The 22,397-nt window shown below is 49.1% G+C and overlaps 1 protein-coding gene across 1 annotated transcript in view; it reads left to right on the forward strand.

Moving 5' to 3' along the window:
* Positions 1–1,219: 1,219 nt before the first annotated feature.
* Positions 1,220–22,397, forward strand: part of SLC38A8 (solute carrier family 38 member 8) — a 35,106-nt gene continuing 13,928 nt past the window's right edge. The window contains exons 1-4 of the mRNA XM_068529244.1: positions 1,220–1,408; positions 5,809–6,007; positions 20,501–20,642; positions 21,477–21,578. Coding sequence (XP_068385345.1) covers positions 1,220–1,408; positions 5,809–6,007; positions 20,501–20,642; positions 21,477–21,578 — 632 coding nt within the window. The remainder of the gene's footprint in view (positions 1,409–5,808; positions 6,008–20,500; positions 20,643–21,476; positions 21,579–22,397) is intronic.

Consider the following 22,397-nt stretch of genomic DNA (forward strand, 5'->3'; position numbering starts at 1 on the left):
TTTGAGCCTGGGCGCCAGGAATAAACAGGTTCACCTCTGAATTCAAGATCCGACCTTCACGGGGCTGCGTTTTCCAGCTTGGGACCATTTCCAGGATTCTGCCATCCTAGCCGACTGTGTCGGGTCGGAGAGGTGGTCTCTACTCAAAGTGTGGTCCGGGGACCAGCAGCACCCGCCTCCGCAGAGCTCGTGAGAAACGTGGAATCTCAGCTCCACCCAAGGTGGGACGAATCAGCATCTGCCTGTTAACAAGACCCCAGGTGATTCACGTGCTCATTGGCCTGGGGAGCCTCGCCAGGAAGCACCTGCTGACGGCCTGGGCCTTTGCGTGCGTGAGTCTACAGCCCCCCGAGGAGGGCACATGGACCCCCTTCTGCAGATGGGAAACTAGGCTCGGCGCCCCTAGCAGGTGACAGATGGGGGTGGGGGCCTGGGAGGCATCCCGGGAGGAGACGTTGGAGATGGTGAGATCGGTGCAGCCTCCCTGATCTCTCCCAGCTGAGCTGCCTCTAACCCTCGGGGCGGCCGGGAAGGCCCCGCCCCCGGCAGTCTTAAGACTCCCGTGCTCAGGCCAGAAGTCTCAGAAGCTACAAGTTCTTGGGACGGATGGCCCTGACCTCTTGCCCGTGTCCTCCTAGGTTCGGGGACGTGACCCCAGCACGTGCTCTCTAGGGCTCCCATAATTCATGACTCATTTGCCCACCCCGGTGGAGCTAGAGCCTTCCTCCCACCCCTCTGGGTCCTCTGAAGTGAGCCCGAGTCCCCGTCCCTGATGGCCCAGGGCTGTCTGTCGCCTTGAAGACTGGACTTGGTGGTAAGGACCAGGGGCTGGAGCCCCTTCGCTGTGGAAGTTGGCCCGGAGGCGCGTGGGTGGGTGAGAACAGCCACGGGGAGGAAGGCATTGGGGATTTGGAAGAGAAACGGGGTGGGGGAGGGCAAGAGTGCCCATAAACAAGGTTGGAAGTTGGGGTGGGGGGGCAGCGTTGGTTGAGGGGAAAGGCGTGAGGACCAGAAGTCATGGGGCAGGTGGTTGCATAACGCTTTGGAAAGGGGGAGCAGATCCTCGGGAAGAGGGGTATGGAGGCTGGGGTGGTCGAGACAGACGTCTTGGCCCTGGCTGGATAGAGGAGAGACGCATCCCAGCTGGAGAAGGTTACCGTGAACCGGGAAGACGGTGGTGGGACCACCCCCTCTCTCTGCCCCTCTGCTGCTTCTAGCCATGGAGGGACAGACCCCAGGAGACAGAGGCCTTTCGGAAAAGCCGGTCCCCACGGCCGCCCGCCCCAGTCTGTCCTCACTGGGTGCTGTCTTCATTCTCCTGAAGTCCGCGCTGGGCGCCGGCCTGCTCAACTTCCCATGGGCCTTCCACAAGGCGGGTGGGGTGGCCCCCGCTTTCCTAGTGGAGCTGGTAAGCCCCTGGGGAGCATTTTGGGGCAGGGGGTGGTTCTCTGGGGGCAGGTAGGAGCTTAATTTTATTTTTCCAGCTAGAGCCCTGGGCATTGCTTTTGCAGAGCTGCCTGTCTCCGAAATTACTCCTGTGGCTTTTGGTCTTCCATCCCGCTCAGCTCACGAAGGGAGAAGGGAATCCCCCGTAGACCTGGGCCGAGAGCATCCTCTACGCGGCTGAGGGCCTCGCAGCCAGGCGGGGTGTAGGGGGAGGGGGAGGTAGAGGCGCGGCGGGTCCCTGCGGAGCGCGCGGCACCTGTAGCCAATGAACCTGGCCTTTCAGCCGGGGAGGCGCTGTCTCCGAGCCACTGATTGACTTCTCTTGCCTCCCGGTCTCGGCTCCACAGCGAAGGCCCAAATCCCGTGGGCAGGTCAGGAGTGAGGCCGTTGTGACGCCCCCAACCTGCACGGTGTCAGCGGTGTTTGGCCAGTTCTGCTGGCTGCGTGTGGAGCCTGAACTCTCTCCCTTCCCAGAAAGTTCCAGGGCCTGACCGTCCTCAGCGGAAAAGAGCTGCTGATTAGCACAGCTTCATGTTATTAGCAGGCTTTTCCTTGAGCTGATAGGAATCAGGCATTTCGTGGTAAGCTCTTTGACCGGCATCATCTCAAATGCTTTTTTCTGGCAGCTGGCTGATAATGGCCCCGTTGGCGGGCCCACGGGGCCTCTCTTGTCCTTCTGGAAGCTTCCAGATGCTGCCCTGCGCAGTGTCCGGTGTAGCCCGTGCCGCCCCCATGCTGGCTGAGCGCCTGTCTGGCGCCGGGTGTCTGAGACAGTGTGGTCTCCGTCCTTGTGAAGCTTGTTCTAACAGGGAACTCGGACGAGATTCAAGAAGTCGAATGAGACAGTGTCAGATGGTGGGCAGCGTGACGGTGGGATGACATCTGTGGGAGCGGGAGTGGGGCAGAGAAGCCCCCTGCAAGGCGGCGCTGAGCCCCAGCTTGTCCAGGTGCACGTGACAGGCAACAGAGCGGTGTTCGGATGTGTGCGGCAGAAAGGCCGCGCTTCCGGAACAGGGAGCCCGACCTCCAGCCACAAAGGGTCAGCGATAGAGCGGATGGGGCCCGCGTGGGGGTCCGTGGTCAGGCACAGACGGACCAGTCTGAGGACGCCAGGCAGGGCTGAGGCAGGGACGTGGCGCGCCGCTCCCCAAGCTCCGTGCGGCCTCTCCCAGCACCTTTCGGGACTACGGATGCTGACAGCCCAGGTTTGGGTGGGCCTGAGATCGCGCATCTCTGACAGGCTCCCGGGCAACACGGATGCTGCTGGGGTGGCTTGCTGTTTGCACAGCATGGTCTAAAGATCCCATCTTGAGCAGGCAGGCAGCCTTCAGGAGAGAGGACCCCAACTATGAATAAATGGAAACTCCCGACAAGGGAAGAAGTCAGGCTGGTAATCAGCAACTCCCCCATCATTTCCTGACTCTCCCCTCCTCTTAGCCAGTGAGACGTCTGCCCTGTCCCCAGTTACAAGGCCTCCCCTCGGACGGGAGGAATGTTTAAACATCCCTGCTACTGGGAGGTCAGTGGTGTGAGGTTTTTAGGTGTCTAATGGCCCCATGAGCACTGGAGGTTTAATGAAATTAACGAGCCTGCACCCTCCTCGGCTCCAAAGAGAGGTGCGCCTGGCGAGGGGCTGTAAGGGCTGTTTGCTGACTGGCTGCTAAGAGGCTCAGGGACCGTCTTGAGGGTCAGCCACTCCTGCGTGGACAGCTCACTGTGTTAGCAGAGACGCACCTTCACTGGCAGAAGCTTAGCCTGACCCCCCACCCCCCTTCCCTTCCTTTCATCCCCAAATACCTACGAAGCACCTGCTGTGTTCTGGGTGCTTTTCTGGGGCTAAATGGTAAGCAAAAAAGACACGATCCCAGTGTCCATGGAGCTTAGAGTCTGGTGGATGAGAGAGGCAAGGCTCCTCACGCTGTATGCACAGTTGTTGAGTATGTGGCCTCAGGTCCCTGGACCCGAGGACCACAACCTGGGCAGCGTAAAACAACAGAAGTGTATTCTCTCCCAGTCCTGGAGACCGCAAGTCTGAATCAAGGTGTCATCAGGGTCCTTCCCGCCTCTCCAGCTCCTGGGGAACTCCAGGCATTCCTTGGCTTGTGGCCACGTCACTCCAATCTCTGCCCCATCGCCACATGGCTTTCTCTGTGTCTCCTCGTCTTCTGTCGCTTATTAGGACACTTATCATTGGATTTAAGGCCCACTTGGCTCATCCAGAATGACCTCATCTCAAGATCCTTAATTTCACCTGGAAAGACCGTTTTTCATTTAATTACATGTTCATTATTTGCATCTGCAAAGATGGCTGCCAGTAAGTCCCTTTCACAGGTTCTGGAGATTGGAATGTAGACAAACCTTTTGGGGGATTCGACCCACCATGGGGGAAAAAAGTGGGCCCACAAAAGGTGTGGTTCTGCCAGAAACGGAGGGTTGAGCCCACCTCGGGGGTGAAGTGTGGGGAGGCTTACTGGAGGAGGTGACCTTGGAGAGGAGGGGGGAAGAGTAGGGGCTCCCCAGGTGAGGGACAGTGGTGGAGGCGGGGTGGTGGTGTTCCAGGCAGAGGAACCGGCACGGGCAGAGGTCGAGGGGCTGGAGGGAGCGTGCATGTTCCTCCTGGCTCTGAACTTTCAAGTTTCTGTCAGGCGGTCCAGTTAGATGTTCCCTTCAGCAGCCCTGGTTTTGGCTGCTGGCGTAAGAACGAGTCTGCTGTTCAGGGGCACGAACTGTGTCTGAAGACGGTCATGCTGGCTCTCCCCGGGCTTCTTGGCTGAGCACCTCACAGCTCCTGCATGGTTCTCCTCCATAGAAATGCGGGAGGGGAGTTTGGCCGTGGAGACCAGGTCCAGCTTAGGGAAAGGTAGCCGTCCATCCTGGAGAGGCTCAAAAACATTTAACTACGTGGGGCAAGTGGGTCTCAAATGCATCAGTTGAGGCTGGGGGAGGGGCGCGGGGGAGGGATTATCGAGTGGCGCAGATGATTCGGAAAGCAGTTTGTAAGAAATTGCCAGAGTTGAGCACACATCTACCCTGACACCCAGGAATTCCACTCCTAGGTGTGTGTCCAGGAGAAGGAAACGTGGGTCCTCAGAATGACTTATTCTAGAATGCTCAGCTCTTCCTTCATAGTAGGCCAAAACGAAGAACAGCCCAGATGTCTGGCAACAGGGGACTGGATCAACCAATTGTGATTCTATCCACACAGTGAAATAGCACTTGGCAAAAATAGGAATAAATTTTACCGATGTCCCCGATAGGGCTGGCCCTCACAAACGTTACCACTCAGTGGAAAGCCAGATAAGAAAATGGATAAAAGCAGAAAAACATTAGAGTGTTTTTTTTCTGGGCACGGGGACAGAAAGTGACTGGGAAGGGACAGGAGGGAACTTCGGGGACGTGGTAACATTTTGTGTCTTGGTAGGGGTTTAGGTTGCACATGTACGTTGGTTATACCCCTTCCAATGATATACTGATCTACACTTAAGACTTCGTGCGTTTCACTGTGTGTAAATTTTATCTTACAAGGGAGAAGGACTGTAAACAAATATCAAGCTCTAATTAACGATATGCATGCCCAAATCTTTAGGGGGAAGTATGCTAATTAATATCCACAACTTGCCTTGAAATGTACCCCCAAGTTTAGATGGACACATGGACGCATGGTAAAGGTGTGATAAAATAAGCAGAGTGACCTGCTCCTAGTAGAATCTAGGTAGTGGGTACATGGCGTTCATTGTAAAATTCTTCCAACTTTCCTAGATGTTTGAAAATTTTTCAGTGTTGGAAAAAATTCCAACAGAGCACTGGAGAGGGAGTCTGGAGAATAAGAATGACCATCATTTCTTGAGCAGTTACCACGTGCCAGGCACTGAGCTGAGTGAGTTACGTGCTTTGTTTAAAGCAAATGCATCACAACCCTCCAGTAAGGTAGATGGTATCATCCCCATTTCACAGATGGGAAAACAGAGGTTGATGGTGGGCCTCATGCCACAGAGCAGGTGAGTGGCAGAGTTGGAATTGAACCCAAGTATGCCTGCTTCCTAACCGCCATGCTTTACGGCTCTTCACCTGCAACGCATGTGATCTTAGGAAAGTAATTTAAACTCTGGGTTTCTGATACCTCATTTGTCCACCTGGTGTGGAGTGGTGGGAACCGCAGATTCACAGACGTAGAGCCAGCGCGGCCTCTAGAATCCACCTGCTTTGCAGCTCTGGTTTCAAGGGAGGGGGCTGGTGGCTTGTCAGGTAGAGGCCCTAGGCTGTAGGCAGCCGTGGCCTCTGCAGGTGAGACCCGGAGGGAGTGGTATCGGCATCCTGAGGGGCGGTTGTGGGCACGCCTGGCCCCATGGTCCTGTTCTGCAGGTCTCCCTGGTCTTCCTGATCAGTGGGCTGGTCATCCTGGGCTACGCCGCCTCCGTCAGCGGCCAGGCCACCTACCAGGGCGTGGTCGGAGGGCTGTGTGGCCCCGCCATCCGGAAGCTGTGCGAGGTCTGCTTCATCATCAACCTGCTCATGATCTCCGTGGCCTTCCTCAGGGTGATCGGGGACCAGCTGGAGAAGTGTAAGTACCTGCCCTGGAGTCAGGGGCGACCCCGGGTGTGGAGCTCAGGTCTCCCGAGCTCCTGGCGGATGAACAGGATGTGGACGTTGGGCTTGGGCCCTTGATAATAAGCAGCAGAGGCCGAGACCACTCCCAGCTCCTAACGTCGTGGCGAAGGGAGATGCAGGGTTAGTGATTACCACCGTGGTGAGAGTCAAGGAGCTGGAGGGAGCTGTGCTGGGGTGTCCAGTGGTGACTCATTTTACAGACGGGGAGGTGGCACCAACTGCAAGGACACCCCTGTGAGAGAGAACCAGTAACACCTTGAATTTGGGGACGTCGAAGACGCTCAGCCCCATGCCGCCTTGGCCTATAGTCCCCCCACTAACAATTTCCCTCTAAGCACTTCTTTGGCTGCACCTGACCGATTTTGATATGTTCTGATTTCACTTTTATTCCGTTCAAGCCTTTGCTAATTTTTGCTATGATTTCTTATTTAACTCATGGGATGTTTAGAATTGTGTGATTCAATTTCCACTTATTTGGGAGTTTTCTAGTTGCCTTTTTGGTTTCTTTTTTTAAAAATTTTTTTATACAGCAGGTTCTTATTAGTCATCCATTTTATACACATCAGTGGACACATGTCAATCCCAACCTCCCAATGCATCCCACCACCACCACCCGCCCCCCACCACTTCCCCCCTTGGTGTCCATACGTTTGTTCTCTACATCTGTGTCTCTATTTCTGCCCTGCAAACCGGTTCATCTGTACCATTTTTCTAGGTTCCACATACATGCGTTAATATACGATATTTGTTTTTCTGAGTTACTTCACTCTGTATGACAGTCTCTAGATCCATCCGCGTCTCTACATATGACCCAATTTTGTTCCTTTTTATGGCTGAGTAATACTCCATTGTATATGTGTGCCACATCTTCTTTATCCATTCGTCTGTCGATGGGCATTTAGGTTGCTTCCATGACCTGGCTATTGTAAATAGTGCTGCAATGAACATTGGGGTGCATGTGTCTTTTTGAATTATGGTTTTCTGTGGGTATATGCCCAGTAGTGGGATTGCTGGGTCATATGGTAATTCTGTTTTTAGTTTTTTAAGGAACCTTCATACTGTTCTCCATAGTGGCTGTATCAATTTACATTCCCACCAACAGTGCAAGAGGGTTCCCTTTTCTCCACACCCTCTCCAGCATTTGTTGCTTGTAGATTTTCTGATGATGCCCATTCTAACTGGTGTGAGGTGATACCTCACTGTAGTTTTGATTTGCATTTCTCTAATAATTAGTGATGTTGAGCAGCTTTTCATGTGCTTCTCAGCCATCTGTATGTCCTCTTTGGAGAAATGTCTATTTAGGTCTTCTGCCCATTTTTTTATTGGGTTGCTTGTTTTTTTTTGTTTGTTTGTTTGTTTTTAAATTTATTTATTTATTTATTTATTTTTGGTTGTGTTGGGTCTTCGTTTCTGTGCGAGGGCTTTCTCTAGTTGCGGCGAGCGGGGGCCACTCATCATCATGGCGCGCGGGCCTCTCACTATGGCGGCCTCTCTTGTTGCAGAGCACAGGCTCCAGACGCGCAGGCTCAGTAGTTGTGGCTCACGGGCCCAGTTGCTCCGTGGCACGTGGGATCTTCCCAGACCAAGGCTCGAACCCGTGTCCCCTGCATTGGCAGGCGGATTCTCAACCACTGCACCACCAGGGAAGCCCTTGTTTTTGGTTTTTGTTTTTTTCATTTTGAATGTGACTTTTATTCTCTTTCAGCAGGTACAAAACAAAGCAATAAAAATGATTATAAAAATAACTGATGAAGATAACTCAAAGGATAGGTATTATACGCTTAGGCCATATTTGGGGGTTCTGAGAAGCTAGATGTCTAAATATTTATCAAACTTTAACTTCAAATGATTTTGAAGAGGTATTAGTTCAGATTTCATCTAAATCCTACTATTAGCTTTGGGCTTTGTTTGAACAAAATGAATATGAAATAATCAATTTGTTTAACATATAAAAGTGGTGTAAAAGGTAGACATTCTTCTCCAGTCATAAGCGTAGGGCCATAGTTTTAGCTCTAGAGAATAGGATGGAAGTGGAAGAATTTACCTCTGTTCGAAGAAGTGAAATGTAACGCCAAAAATTTCATGCGAAAATTCAAAAGGGAAAACATTAACTGATAATGTCATACATAATCGTCAAGGTCCCTAGTACTTGGAGCATTAGGAATGCACCCACTCTTGTGTCAGGTGCTACCAGATTACTCATGTCTTAATTTTTCTCACTCTCTCACCTTCTTTCTCAGGTTGTCTCTACAGCAGGGAATTCCCTAAAATAGAGGGAAAAGTTTCCAAAAATTAAAACCTAGTCACCTGTTGCTTTTGATTCTATTTATTGTGGTCATTGAGATACACACAACTGAATTACAAAAAGGCCTTTCAAAAATGTGTCGCTTATGCTTTAACTTGGCATTCAGCACCTCCAAAACCACTGAACAAAATAAACCACTGGACAAAATATTTGTTTGGCCCCTCTGTCTCTACATATCCATTCCTGCTTACTTATCATTCCTGGAAGGAGCCATGTGTCAATTTTATTTCCTGACGTCTTTGGTCATGCCATTATCAGACTGCAATACCCTTTTAATTTCTCCCTCTCCTTCTGTCCTGTCCTCAACCAATATTGCTGTCAGTACAACGTTTTTAGCAATGGAAATTCTATTCACGCATCAAGACCAAGCACAAAAGATTGATTTCTCTCAAGTCTTCCTCAACCCTTCCTACCTAATACCAAATTAATTGCTCCTTATCAATGCTTCCACTCCATTTTCTCATTTTATGAGATTTGTTTTATCTATATTTTAGTTTGGCCTCTTCGTTCTTGCCTTTCCTACCCAATGGTCAGGGCCTTGAAAGTAGTAGAACATTGTCATAGCTAAAAGCACAGACTCAATGGGTACATGCACTTCACTGAACACCTTTTATCTTACAAACTAAGGCATCTGGTGAGTTGTTTAACCTTTTTCGCCACCTTTATGTTCTTGCATGAATAATAGCCTCACAAAATAGTATTATGAGAATTAGATTAAATGACATATTACATTTAAGTATGATGCCCGAAAGAAATGTCTGGGAAAAATTTGCTAAAGTAAATGCTAGAAAAAATTTTAATTAGCTGAAAGTAATGGCCATATAACGAGTACATACTCATTTTGTGACTCGTTCATAAAACACCCAGCATAGTGTCGTGCACGTAATTCCACATCTGAGCCCCTATTAAATTGATATCTGTTACTGGTTTCTCTAAATTCTGAAAGCCAAGAGCAAATATCTTTCAACGACTATAGTACTCAGGAACTCTGAGGTTCAAAATTTTCTTGGGTTGATACACTTCTGTAAGTTACCTGCACGATTTTACGTTTCAGTTGCATAAACCATGGTCTCTGCATAATATTGTTTTTTATGGATAAGTGAGTGAAACCCAGAGCATAAAGTCCCAGGTAGATAATAAAAGCAAGGGCTACGCAGGAAAAATACATAAGAGTTTAATATTACATATCTCTCATTCTCCTTTGGTGCTAAGAGCACCTCTAATTTAAAGCTACCAGAAACAGGGAGTCTTTACAAACCACCTGGGTGTGAGAGACACAGTGAACCTGCACCCTGTGAAGGAGAGAATTTCGCCACACGTTCTCTGGGCTGCACAGAACCAGCTGCTTAGACCGGTGGATAATTTCACTCTAGCTGATTTGGCATGAATGCAAGGAAAACAAACTTCTTTAGTGGACTTGACTCTTAGGCTCATATCAATCTTGCAGTAGTAAACTCTGATAATTTTACATTACTGTGTTGTAGTGAAGAACATGATTTATATATATTAAGCACTGAAATCACCCTTTAGAAGAAAATCCTTTAAGATCTGAAGAGACCTGTGTAGGTTTTAATCTTTAAGTTCTATTAACAAAGCAGTCAGAATTTTCCTTTTGTATATATTTTTATATTTATTCTCCTAGCCAACTCCAACTATTTTCTCTACATTCTTCTAAAATTAATGGTAATAGTAATAATAGTTAAGTACATTTTGGAGGACTACTATTTTCTCAATGAAGGTTTAAGTATTGAGATTGAGGAGAAGCAGCTTGAATCACAGACAAGCGGAAAGTTTGAGCATCACAGAAAGACCCTAGAAATATCTTTTGAAATGTTTTCTGTAACAATTCCCGTCAAGCCAGGAGGGCTGGTGCTCTGTTACTAAGTGAACTGAGACGTGGGGGCATTGGCGTCAAATACGTTCTTTACCAAAGTTTTTTTTTTTTTAATTAATTAATTAATTTTTGGCTGCATTGGGTCTTCATTGCTGCGCGGGCTTGCTCTAGTTGCGGTGTGCAGGCTTCTCATTGTGGTGGCTTCTCTTGTTGCGGAGCATGGGCTCTAGGGGTGCAGGCTTCAGTAGTTGTGGCATGCGGGCTCAGTAGTTGTGGCATGCGGGCTCAGTAGCTGTGGCACACAGGCTTAGTTGCTCTGCGGCATGTGGGATCTTCCTGGGCCAGGGATTGAACCATGTCCCCCGCATTGGCAGGCGGATTCTTAACCACTGCGCCACCAGGGAGGTCCAGTGATACACCTCTAGTAGCAATCTTAATGCTTCATCCAGAATAAATATCACATGAGAGGAATATCCAGAGGTTATTTTTATCTCCTTTCTCTAATTTAGATGATCGCTGCATTCAAGTCTTGCTGCGGTCGCCAGGAGCGGAGCCCAAGCTGGGAGCGTGGCTGGGGGCGGCGGGGCGGGGGCGCAGGGTGCCGCCAGGCACTCGGCCCGGAGAACTTGGGCAGAGCCTCCGCCGCGGTCTCCGCCAGCGGCGCGAGCAACATGTCCAGTATGAACTTTCCAGCTCCGGGCCTGGCCGCTTGTTTTTTTTTTTTTAATATTGAGCTGCATGAGCTGTTTATATATTTTGGAGATTAATCCTTTGTCCGTTGATTCATTTGCAAATATTATTTCCTATTCTGAGGGTTGTGTTTTCGTCTTGTTTGTAGTTTCCTTGGCTTTGCAAAAGCTTTTAAGTTTCATTAGGTCCCATTTGTTTATTTTTGTTTTTATTTCCATTACTCTAGGAGGTGGATCAAGAAAGATCTTGCTGTGATTTATGTCAAAGACTGTTCTTCCTATGTTTTCCCTTAAGAGTTTTATAGTGTCCAGTCTTACATTTAGGTCTCGAATCCATTTTGAGTTTATTTTTGTGTATGGTGTTAGGGAGTGTTCTAATTTCATTCTTTTACATGTAGCTGTCCAGTTTTCCCAGCACCACTTATTGAAGAGACTGTCTTTTCTCCATTGTATATCTTTGCCTCCTTTGTCATAGATTAGTTGACCATAGGTGCGTGGGTTTATCTCTGGGCTTTCTATCCTGTTCCATTGATCTGTATCTCTGTTTTTGTGCCAGTACCATATTGTCTTGATTACTGTAGCTTTGTAGTATAGTCTGAAGTCAGGGAGTCTGATTCCTCCAGCTCCGTTTTTTTCCCTCAAGACTGCTTTGGCTATTTGGGGTCTTTTTTGTCTCCCTACAAATTTTAAGATTTTTTGTTCTAGTTCCGTAAAAAATGCCATTGGTAATTTGATAAGGATTGCATTGAATCTGTAGATTGCTTTGGGTAGTATAGTCATTTTCACAATATTGATTCTTCCAATCCAAGAACATGGTATATCTCTCCATCTGTTGGTATCATCTTTAATTTCTTTCATCCGTGTCTTACAGTTGTCTGCATACAGGTCTTTTGTCTCCCTAGGTAGGTTTATTCCTAGGTATTTTATTCTTTTTGTTGCAGTGGTAAATGGGAGTGTTTCCTTAGTTTCTCTTTCAGATTTTTCATCATTAGTGTACAGGAATGCTAGAGATTTCTGTGCATTCATTTTGTATCCTGCAACTTTACCAAATTCATTGATTAGCTGTAGTAGTTTTCTGGTGGCATCTTTAGGATTCTCTATGTATAGTATCATGTCATCTGCAAACAGTGACAGTTTTACTTCTTCTTTTCCAATTTGTATTCCTTTTATTTCTTTTTCTTCTCTGATTGCCGTGGCTAGGACTTCCAAAACTAGGTTGAATAACAGTGGTGAGAGTGGACATCCTTGTCTCGTTCCTGATCTTAGAGGAAACGCTTTCAGTTTTTCACCGTTGAGAATGGTGTTTGTTGTGGGTTTGTCGTATATGGCCTTTATTATGTTGAGGTAGGTTCCCTCTATGCCCACTTTCTGGAGAGTTTTTATCATAAATGGGTGTTGAATTTTCTCAAAAGCTTTTTCTGCATCTATTGAGATGATCATATGGTTTTTCTTCTTCAATTTGTTCATATGATGTATCACATGGATTGATTTGCATATATTGAAGAATCCTTGCATCTCTGGGATAAACCCCACTTGATCATGGTGGATGATCCTTTTAATGTGCTGTTGGATTCTGTTTGCTAGTATTTTGTTGAGGATTTTTGCATCTGTGTTCATCAGTGATATTGATCTGTAATTTTCTTTTTTTAGTATCTTTGTCTGGTTTTGGTATCAGGGTGATGGTGGCCTCATAGAATGAGTTTGGGAGTGTTCCTTCCTCTGCAGTTTTTTGGAAGAGTTTGAGAAGGATGGGTGTCAGCTCTTCTCTAAATGTTTGATAGAATTCACCTGTGAAGCCATCTGATCCTGGACTTTTGTTTGTTGGAAGATTTTTAATCACAGTTTCAATTTCATTACTTGTGATTGGTCTGTTCATATTTTCTATTTCTTCCTGGTTCAGTCTTGGAAGGTTATACTTTTCAAAGAAATTTGTCCATTTCTTCCAGGTTGTCCATTTTATTGGCATACAGTTGCTTGTAGTAGTCTCTTAGGATGCTTTGTATTTCTGCGGTGTCTGTTGTAACTTCTCCTTTTTCGTTTCTAATTTTACTGATTTGAGTCCTCTCCCTCTTTTTCTTGATGAGTCTGGCTAATGGTTTATCAATTTTGTTTATCTTCTCAATGAACCAGCTTTTAGTTTTATTGATCTGTGGTATTGTTTTCTTTGTTTCTATTTCATTTATTTCGGCTCTGATATTTATGATTTCTTTCCTTCTGCTAACTTTGGGTTTTGTTTGTTCTTCTTTCTCTAGTTCCTTCAGATGTAAGGTTAGATTGTTTATATGAGATTTTTCTTGTTTCTTGAGGTAGGCTTGCATAGCTATAAACTTCCCTCTTAGAACTGCTTTTGCTGCATCCCATAGGTTTTGGATCGTTGTGTTTTCATTATCATTTGTCTCTAGGTATTTTTTGATTTCCTCTTTGATTTCTTCAGTGATCTCTCAGTTATTTAGTAACATATTGTTTAGCGTCCATGTGTTTGTGTTTTTTACATTTTTTCTCTGTAATTGATTTCTAATCTCATAGCATTGTGGTCAGAAAAGATGCTTGATGTGCTTTCAATTTTCTTAAATTTACTGAGGCTTGATTTGTGACCCCAAGATGTGATCTATCCTGGAGAATGTTCCATGTGCACTTGAGAAGAAAGTGTAATCTGCAGTTTTTGGATGGAATGTCCTATAAATATCAATTAAATCTATCTGGTCCATTGTGTTATTTAAAGCTTGTGTTTCCTTATTAGTTCTCTGTTTGAATGATCTGTCCAGTGGTGTAAGTGAGGTGTTAAAGTCCCCCACTATTATTGTGTTACTGTTGATTTCCTCTTTTATAGCTGTTAGCAGTTGCCTTATGTATTGAGGTGCTCCTATGTTGGGTGCATATATATTTATAATTGTTATATCTTCTTCTTGGATTGATCCCTTGATCATTGTGTAGTGTCCTTCCTTGTCTCTTGTAACATTCTTTATTTTAAAGTCTATTTTATCTGATATGAGTATTGCTACTCCAGCTTTCTTTTGATTTCCATTTGCATGGAATATCTTTTTCCATCCCCTCACTTTCAGTCTGAATGTGTCCCTAGGTCTGAAGTGGGTCTCTTGTAGACAGCATATAGATGGGTCTTGTTTTTGTATCCATTCAGCAAGCCTGTGTCTTTTGGTTGGAGCATTTAATCCATTCACGTTTAAGGTAATTATTGATATGTATGTTCCTATGACCATTTTCTTAATTGTTTTGGGTTTGTTTTTGTAGGTCCTTTTCTTCTCTTGTGTTTCCCACTTAGAGAAGTTCCTTTAGCATTTGTTGTAGAGCTGGTTTGGTGGGGCTGAATTCTCTTAGCTTTTGCTTGTCTGTAAAGCTTTTGATTTCACCATCGAATCTGAATGAGATCCTTGCCGGGTAGAGTAATCTTGGTTGTAGGTTCTTCCCTTTCATCACTTTAAGTATATCATGCCACTCCCTTCTGGCTTGTAGAGTTTCCGCTGAGAAATCAGCTGTTAACCTTATGGGAGTTCCCTTGTATGTTATTTGTCGTTTTTCCCTTGCTGCTTTCAGCAATTTGTCTATAATTTTTGCCAGTTTGATTACTGTGTGTCTCGGTGTGTTTCTCCTTGGGTTTATCCTGCCTGGGACTCTCTGCACTTCCTGGACTTGGGTGGCTATTTCCTTTCCCATGTTAGGGAAGTTTTCGACTATAATCTCTTCAAATATTTTCTCAGGTCCTTTCTCTCTCTCTTCTCCTTCTGGGACCCCTATAATGCGAATGTTGTTGCGTTGAATGTTGTTGTGTTGAATGTTGTCCCAGAGGTCTCTTAGGCTGTCTTCATTTCTTTTCATTCTTTTTTCTTTGTTCTGCAGCAGTGAATTCCACCATTCTGTCTTCCAGGTCACTTATCCGTTCTTCTGCCTCAGTTATTCTGCTATTGATTCCTTCTAGTGTAGTTTTCATTTCAGTTATTGTGTTGTTCATCTCTGTTTGTTCTTTAATTCTTCTAGATCTTTGTTAAACATTTCTTGCATCTTCTCGATCTTTGCCTCCATTCTTTTTCTGAGGTCCTGGATCATCTTCACTATCATTATTCTGAATTCTTTTTCTGGAAGGTTTCCTATCTCCACTTCACTTAGTTTCTTTTCTGGGGTTTTATCTTGTTCCTTCATCTGGTACATAGCCCTCTGCCTTTTCATCTTGTCTGTCTTTCTGTGAATGTCATCTTTTTGGTTTCTGCCTTAAATGCACCACGGTCAGAGAACACACCTGTATAATTTTGGCATTTGAGACTTACTCTGTGCCTCAGCGTGTGGTCTGTCTTGGTGAGCTCTTAAAGGGTGTGTATTCTGTGGTTCTTTGGTACAGTGTTCTAGAACTCTCCATTAGGTCAAGGTGATCCAGAGCTTTGATCAGATCTTCCATGACCTTGCAGATTTTTGTGGGAGTGGGGCAGTGGCGGAGTCTAGTTATTCTGTCAGGTTATGAGAGAGAGAGTGTTAACATCTCCAATTATGATTGCAGATTTGTCTATTTTTCCCTTTCATTGTATGAATTTTTTGCTCATGGTTTTTGCAGCTCTCTTATTAATAAGCACACACAGTGAATTGCCTTTTTATTATGACATTTCCCTTTTTGTCTCTGTAATTCTTTGTGAATATACCTGTGAATATAGCCTCTCCAGCGTCCTTAAGATTAGTGTTTGCACAGAATTTCTTTTCCCACTCTTTTACTGTGAACTTTGGAATTTTAAAACGCACTTCTTGTAGACAGCATATGGTCGGGTCTTGCTTTTTTATCATCTTGACAGTCTCGGGTTTTAATTGGCATATTTAGACTTCTACTTGGAATGTAATAATGACTGATACAGTTGCATCTCGGTCTACCATTTTACTGTTTGTTTTGTCTGTTCTGTCTCTTGAACCATGAAGAAAGGTCCCTGATGCAGGGATGTGGAAACTAAAGGCTCCCATGTTGTGGGAAGCACTCTGATCCTCCACAAAAATCGAAGTTGGTAGATCTGAACCTCCCAGAGGGTAAATTGGCACAAAAATGCCCTGCCTGACAGTGGTAAGTAGAGGTCATGTCAGATTTCAATTCTGGTCAACTGGTGGTGCTGCTCTGCTGAGATGAATTCTGAGGTGCTGCCATGTTGAGAAGGATTCTGAGGGCCTGACTTATTGGCAAGGATCTGAGGGGCTGCCGTGATGGGAAGGATTTTGATGGGCTGCCCTGTGAGAAGGATTCTAGGGGCTGCCGTGTTGAGGAGGATCTTAGGAGCTGCCTTTTTGAGGAGGATACTAGGGGCTGCCCTGTTGGGAAGAATCTTAGCAGCTACCATGTTGAGAAGGATTCTGAGGGCCTGCCTTACTGAGGAGGATTCTGAGGGCCTGACTTCTTGGGAAGGATCTGAGGGCCTGTCATATTGGGAGGGATTCTGATGGGCTGCCACGAGAGAAGGGTTCTAGGGGCTGCCTTCTTTAGAAGAATCTTAGGGGCTGCCGTGTTGGGAAAGATTCTGAGAGGCTGCTGTATTGAGATGAGTTCTAAGGGCCTCCGTATTGACAAAAATGTTAGCAACTGCAGTTTGGGAAGGATTCTGAGGAGCTGCCATTTTGAGGAGGACTTGAGGGGCCACTGTGTGAGAACGATTCTAGGGGTTGCCACGCTGAGAAGAACTGTAGGAGCTGCCGTGTTGGGAAGTATTCCGAGGGCCTCTGTGTTGAGAAGAATCTTAGGGGCTACCGTGTTTTGGAGGGTTCTTGGGCGCTGCTGTCTTGAGAAGGAACTGAGGGGCTGCTGTGTCAGAAAGACTCTGAGGGGCTGCTGTGTTTAGATGGATCTTGAGGGTCTGCCATGTTGATAAGGGTTTCGAGAGGCTGCCGTTTTGCGAAGGATCTCAGATGCCACCATGTTGAGAAGGGTCTAAGGTGCTGTCTTGGTGAGAAGGATTCTGATGGGCTGCCATGTACGGAAGGATCCTGAGGGGCTGCTGTGTTGAGAAGGATCTGAGGGGTGCCGTGTTGAGAAGGATTCTGAGGGGCTGCCGTGTTGGGAAAGATTCTCAGGGCCTCAGTGTTGAGAAGAAATTAGTGGCTGTGGTGTTGAGAAGGATTCTGAGGGGCTGCCGTGTTGGGAAAGATTCCGAGGGCTTGCAGTGTTCAGAAGGATTCTGAAGAGTTGCCGTGTTGAGAGGGTTTCTGAGGTGCTGCCATGTTGAAAATGCTTTTGAAAGGCTGCCTTGCTGAGAAGGTTCTGAGGAACTGTCTTGTTCAAAAGGAACTGAGGGGTGCCGTGTTAGAAGATTTTGAGCCGCTGCAGTGTTAGAGTGATTCTGAGGGGCTTTCATGTTGGGAAGGATTCTGAGGGCCTGCCGTGTTGAGGAGGATTGTGAGGTGCTGCCTTGTTGAGAAGGATTCTTCGTGGCTGCTGTGTTTGGAAGGATGTTAGGGGCTGCCATGGTGAGCATTTTGGGGAGCTGCTGTGTTGAGGAGGACCTGAGGTGCAGCCCTGTTGAGAAATATTCTGAGCGGCTGTCATGTTGAGGCAGCCTTTGAGGGGCTGTCGTGTTGGGGAGCATCTGATGTGCTGCCGCGTTTAGAAGGATTCTGAGTCGTTTCTGTGTTGGGAAGGATCTGAGGGGCTGCCGTGTTGAGAAGGATTCTGAGGGGCTGCCATGTTAGGAGGATTCTGAGGTGTTGTGTTGATAAGATTCTGAGGGGCTGCCGTGTTGAGAAAGTTCTGAGGGGATGCCGTGTAGAAAGGAGCAGGAGGGCCTGCCTTGTTGAAAAGAGTTTTAAGGGGCGGCTGTTTTGAGGAGGCTTCTTGAGTGTTCAGGAGGAGGCTGAGGAGCTGCCATTTTGCGGAGGGCTCTAGGAGCCTGCCGTGTGGAGAGGGACTGTAGGGGCTGCCACGTTGAGAAGGACCTGAGGGGGCTGCTGTGTCAGAAGAATTCTGCATGGCAGCTGCTGCTGTTGGGAAGGATCTGAGGGCCCGCAGTGTAGCTAGGATTCTGAGGGGATGCTGTGTTGGGAAGGATTCTGAGGGCCTCTGTACTGAGAAGAACCTTAGGGGCTGCCGTGATTTGGAGGATTCTCAGGGGCTGCTGTGTTGCGAAGGATTCTGAGGTGATGCCGTGTGAGAAAGATTCTAGTGGCTGCCGTGTGGAGAAGAATCTTAGGGGCTCCCACATTGCGAAGAATCTTAGCAGCTGCAGTGTTGGGAAGGATTCTGAGGGGCTGCCATTTTGAGGAGGATCTGAGGGGCTGCTGAGTTGAGAAGGATACTGAGGGCCTGCAGTGTTCAGAAGGATTCTGTGGGGCTGCCATGTTGGGAATGATCTGAGGGGCTGTGGTGTTGGTAAGGATCCTGAGTGGCTCTCCTGTTGAGGGCAATTCTGAGGGCCTGCTGTGTTGAGAAGATTCTGAGCTGCTGCCATGTTTAGAATGATTGTGAGGGTCTGTCATGTTGGGAAGGATTCTGAGGGCCTCCATGTTGAGAGGAACCCTAGGGGCTGCTGTCCTTTGGAGGATTCTCAAGGGCTGCTGTGTTGAGAAGGATTCTGAGGAGGTGCCATGTTGAGGAGGATCCTGAGGTGCTGCCTTTTTGAGAAGGATTCTGAGGGCCTGCCGTGTTGGGAAAGATTCTGAGGGGCTGCCATGTTGAAACTGATTTTGAGGGCTTCCCTGTTGAGAAGGATTCTGAGGGGGTGTCATGTGAGAAGGATTTTGAGGGCCTCAGTGTTGAGAAAATATGGGCCAGTATGTTGGGAAGAATCTTAGCAGCTGCAGCGTTGGGAAGGATTCTGGGTGGCTGCCATTTTGGGGAGGATTTGAAGGGCTGCCGAGTTGCGAATGATACTGAGTTGCTGTCATGTTGCGAAGGATTCTGAGGGGCTGCCATGTTTAGAACAATCTTAGGGGCTGTCGTGTTGAGAAGGATCTGAGGGGTGCTGTGCTACGAAGGATTCTGAGGGGCTGCCACCAAGGGCTACTGTGTTGAGAAGGATTCTGAGGGGTTGCTGTGTTGAGAAGATTTCGGGCTCAGTTAGTGGATCACCTGGAGAGATTAGAGTATTGACTGGAGGCATGCCACCCCAGCTCTGGGTGGATTGACTGGTGGGAAGAGAGCATCGTGTGCGTGTTTCTGGTTAGATATTTAGGGATATGTCTTTCTGAAGGCAAGTCCAGGTTACTTGGGCTGAAGGCTAATTGGAGGTTGGGGTTTTTGATGGAGTCATTACATTCATTGGGTACAAATGACTATAAACGATGGTGCCGTGGACACCAAGGTATGGCCTGGAAAGTGAGGGCTCAGGAAGGAGCTGGGTGGCGCAGGTGGCAGAGGGGGGCTTTCCTGGCTTCAGGAGTCCGGATGGCTAAGAAGGGCTTGCCCCCATCCCAGGCCACGTGGGGCCTGGGACTCACGGAGATCTCTGTGCGCCTTTGGGCACGTGCATTCCCTTGGCCTGTCTGGCCAGGAAAGCCTGCCTTGCCTCCCTCACGGGAGGTCTCTGTACCCTGAGCTCCACGTGGAGCTGTCCCGTTGCGTCGCTCCAGTAGAAGCAAGCCATTGTGGTCAGGCTGTTGATTTCTTTTCATCGCTGGCTTTACGGAGCATGTGGTGAGAACAAGGAAGGGTTATGTTACAGCAGTGCCAGCACCCCCGAGTGGGCCGGGAACCAGCTCTCGGCACCTCCACCCACGTGCTTCCGGCCTCAAGCCATCTTGCTCTCTCCCCTTGGCTCGCCCCTCTCCCCCATCTGTCTAGCCTCTTCTATCTGATAACTCCAAATTCCCCGTCTTACTGTGGTGGAACCAAAACGGGCCCAGACTCTTAGGTGTTCCTTCTCTTGAGAGGTTGATGGGGTCTGTGTCCCCTCCCCCTGAACCAGAGCGGGCTCCGTGACGGCTCAGCCTGGCGGAGGATGGCAGATGGGACACTGCCAGTTCCAGGCCTGGCCTTTAAGAGGACGGCACCTTCCGCCTTGGGCTCGGGACCCCCCAGCTGTCATGGACCAGCCTGCTGGACGGTCTGCAGGGAGGGCCCCGCGGAGCCCAGGCATCCCCACCAGGCACCCTGTGTGAGCGCAGCCATCGAGGACCCTCCAGCCCCACCCCCTGCCAGATACCCCCAAGGGACCCCAGCCTATCTGGTGTGGGGCAGAAGCGGCCAGCTCAGCCCCGCCCTAACTCTCCTCTATCTAATAACGGGGTTGCCCTAGGCTGCTGTTTGGGGGACATGTATTCCAGGCCCCGACTTCACCGCACACACCCTTTGAGCTCTTGAGCAAACAAGAAGGATCTTTTACAAACAGGAGGGCCTGGGTGCCCCAAGGGCAGACCGTTGTGTCGTTTGCTGCCGATTCCAGCACTTAGAGCAGCGCCTGCCGGGCGGAAGGGACTCGGGGAAGGTCTGTTGAATGAATTCCTACAGCGTGTTCCCTCCGTCCTGGTGGCACGTGACAAGGTCCCCATCATGTTTGTCATCCCACCCCTTCAAACTCACGGGGATGACTCAGTGCCCACGGCGAACCCACCCGAGGACCCGGAGCTGGGAACCCCACGGCCGCGGCTCTGCAGCTGGGGGGGAGGACCCGCGGGGCTCGCTGCCTCTCCTTCCCTCCCTCCCCCTAGTGTGTGACTTCCTCCTGCCCGGCGCCCCGCCAGCCCCGCAGCCCTGGTACGCCGACCAGCACTTCACCCTGACGCTGCTCTCCATGCTGGTCATCCTGCCCCTGTCCGCCCCGCGTGAGATCGGGTTCCAGAAGTACACAAGGTACAGGCTGCGGCCCCTTCCTGGCAGGGCGATGGCTGGGGCTGGGTCCCCACCTCGGCGCGCGTTTGGTGGGTGGCTTCTGTCCGCCTGGGATAGGGGAGCTGCTAGCAGGGGTCTTCCCGTTTGGAGAAGGGGAAAAAATTTTTTTAATTACACAAGTCATACATGTGCCTGATAGAAAATACAGATAAACAAAAAAGAAAATTACCCGTAATGACAGGACCTGCAGCTGACATTTTGTTACTTAATGATTGCAGACTTTTTCTGCGCACACGTGCGCATATGCTGGCACGGAGAGAGACACACACAGACACACACACACACACACACACACACACACTTTTTTCCATTTTACAGTCTGAGGCTCTCCATGTACTTTTGCAAAAATTAAGTCTGGCAAAAGTCTTCACACAAGTGTGCCACCCGCCTTTCCCTGTCATGTAACGAAATGGAGCAGAGAAAGAGTGGGCAGGACCCCCTTGCCCCCCGGGGACCCCCAGCCCTCGCCAGCCTTGTCCGGGTCCTCCTTCCCCCTGTGCTGTGGCCCAGCGGGCAGTGTCCCGACTTAGATGCTGAATCCCAGCGGCTGTTGGTGGAGAGACGGGGGCGCCCGTAGTGATCACAGCCTCGCGGGTCTGCCCTCGCTGGGCCTGAGTGCGGCCCTGTCCTGCCTGCCTGGAATGCTCTTCCCGCTGTCCCCAATGTGCAGATAAGGAAATGGAGTCCAGACACTGGCCTGACACCTTGCCTGTGTGGCCAGAGCTGGCATTGAGACCCCGCTCCGTGTGGCTCACCATAGAGGCCCCCTAACGCTGCACTCCGTCCATGTGTTAGCGTCCTGGGCACCCTGGCCGCCTGCTACCTGGCCCTGGTCATCGTGGCACAGTACTACCTCGGGCCCCAAGACCTCGCTCGTGAGCCCCGCCTGGCGTCGAGGTGAGTCTCGGGGGATGGCTTCCCGGGGCTGCTGTGAGAGCCGAGGGACGCTTCTCCCCCCGACCCTGCCCATGGTTTGCACAGAGCCCTGGCTCGTCCTGTGAAATCCTTCAAGTCTCCGATGCCGTAGAACTCAGTAAAACCTCCTTTCCTGGGACTTCCCCGGCGGTCCAGTGGCTAGGACTCTGCGCTTCCACCGCAGGGAGCGCGGGTTCAAGCCCTGGTCGGGGAACTAAGATCCCGTGTGCTGCACGGCGCGGCCAAAAAAAGCTGCTTTCCTTCAGAACGGCAGCGCTATCACTAGTGAGGACGGGGGACAGGCTAAGGGACACGGAAGCACTAGACGCCCCACCAGCCTGGGGCTCCTAGGCTGTTGCAGACGCGTTCCCCGCAGTTTAGAGGCGGCAGAACCAGCCAGCAAGATGCAGGTGCAGGGGCAGAGGCCAGTGAGGCCCGACGAGCCTGAGCGAGGCCAAGAGTGGGAGTGGGCATGGGGGGCGGTGTCCTCTAGGGATGCAGAGCTGCAGTGGGGACTTCAGTTTTGCACGGAAGCCATTGCAGGGTTTTGATCACAGCAGGGGCTTGAAATCAAATCGGCTGGTGGCAGGCCAGCTCCATGAGCCTGTGACCTGTGACGTCACCCGGGTCCTGGGCTCAGAAGGGCCCCGCACTTGGTTTAACGCCCTGCTGTCGCCATCCTGAAATGCTTAACCGCTGTTGAACAAGGGGCCGGCATGTTCACTTTGCACTGGGTCCTGCAAATCGTGTGGATCCTCCTGGAGGATAGGTTGGAAGTGGAGCGGGAGAGAGAAGAGAGTC

Source organism: Eschrichtius robustus, chromosome 19, assembly GCF_028021215.1.
Source record: "Eschrichtius robustus isolate mEscRob2 chromosome 19, mEscRob2.pri, whole genome shotgun sequence".
Taxonomy (NCBI): Eukaryota; Metazoa; Chordata; class Mammalia; order Artiodactyla; family Eschrichtiidae; genus Eschrichtius; species Eschrichtius robustus.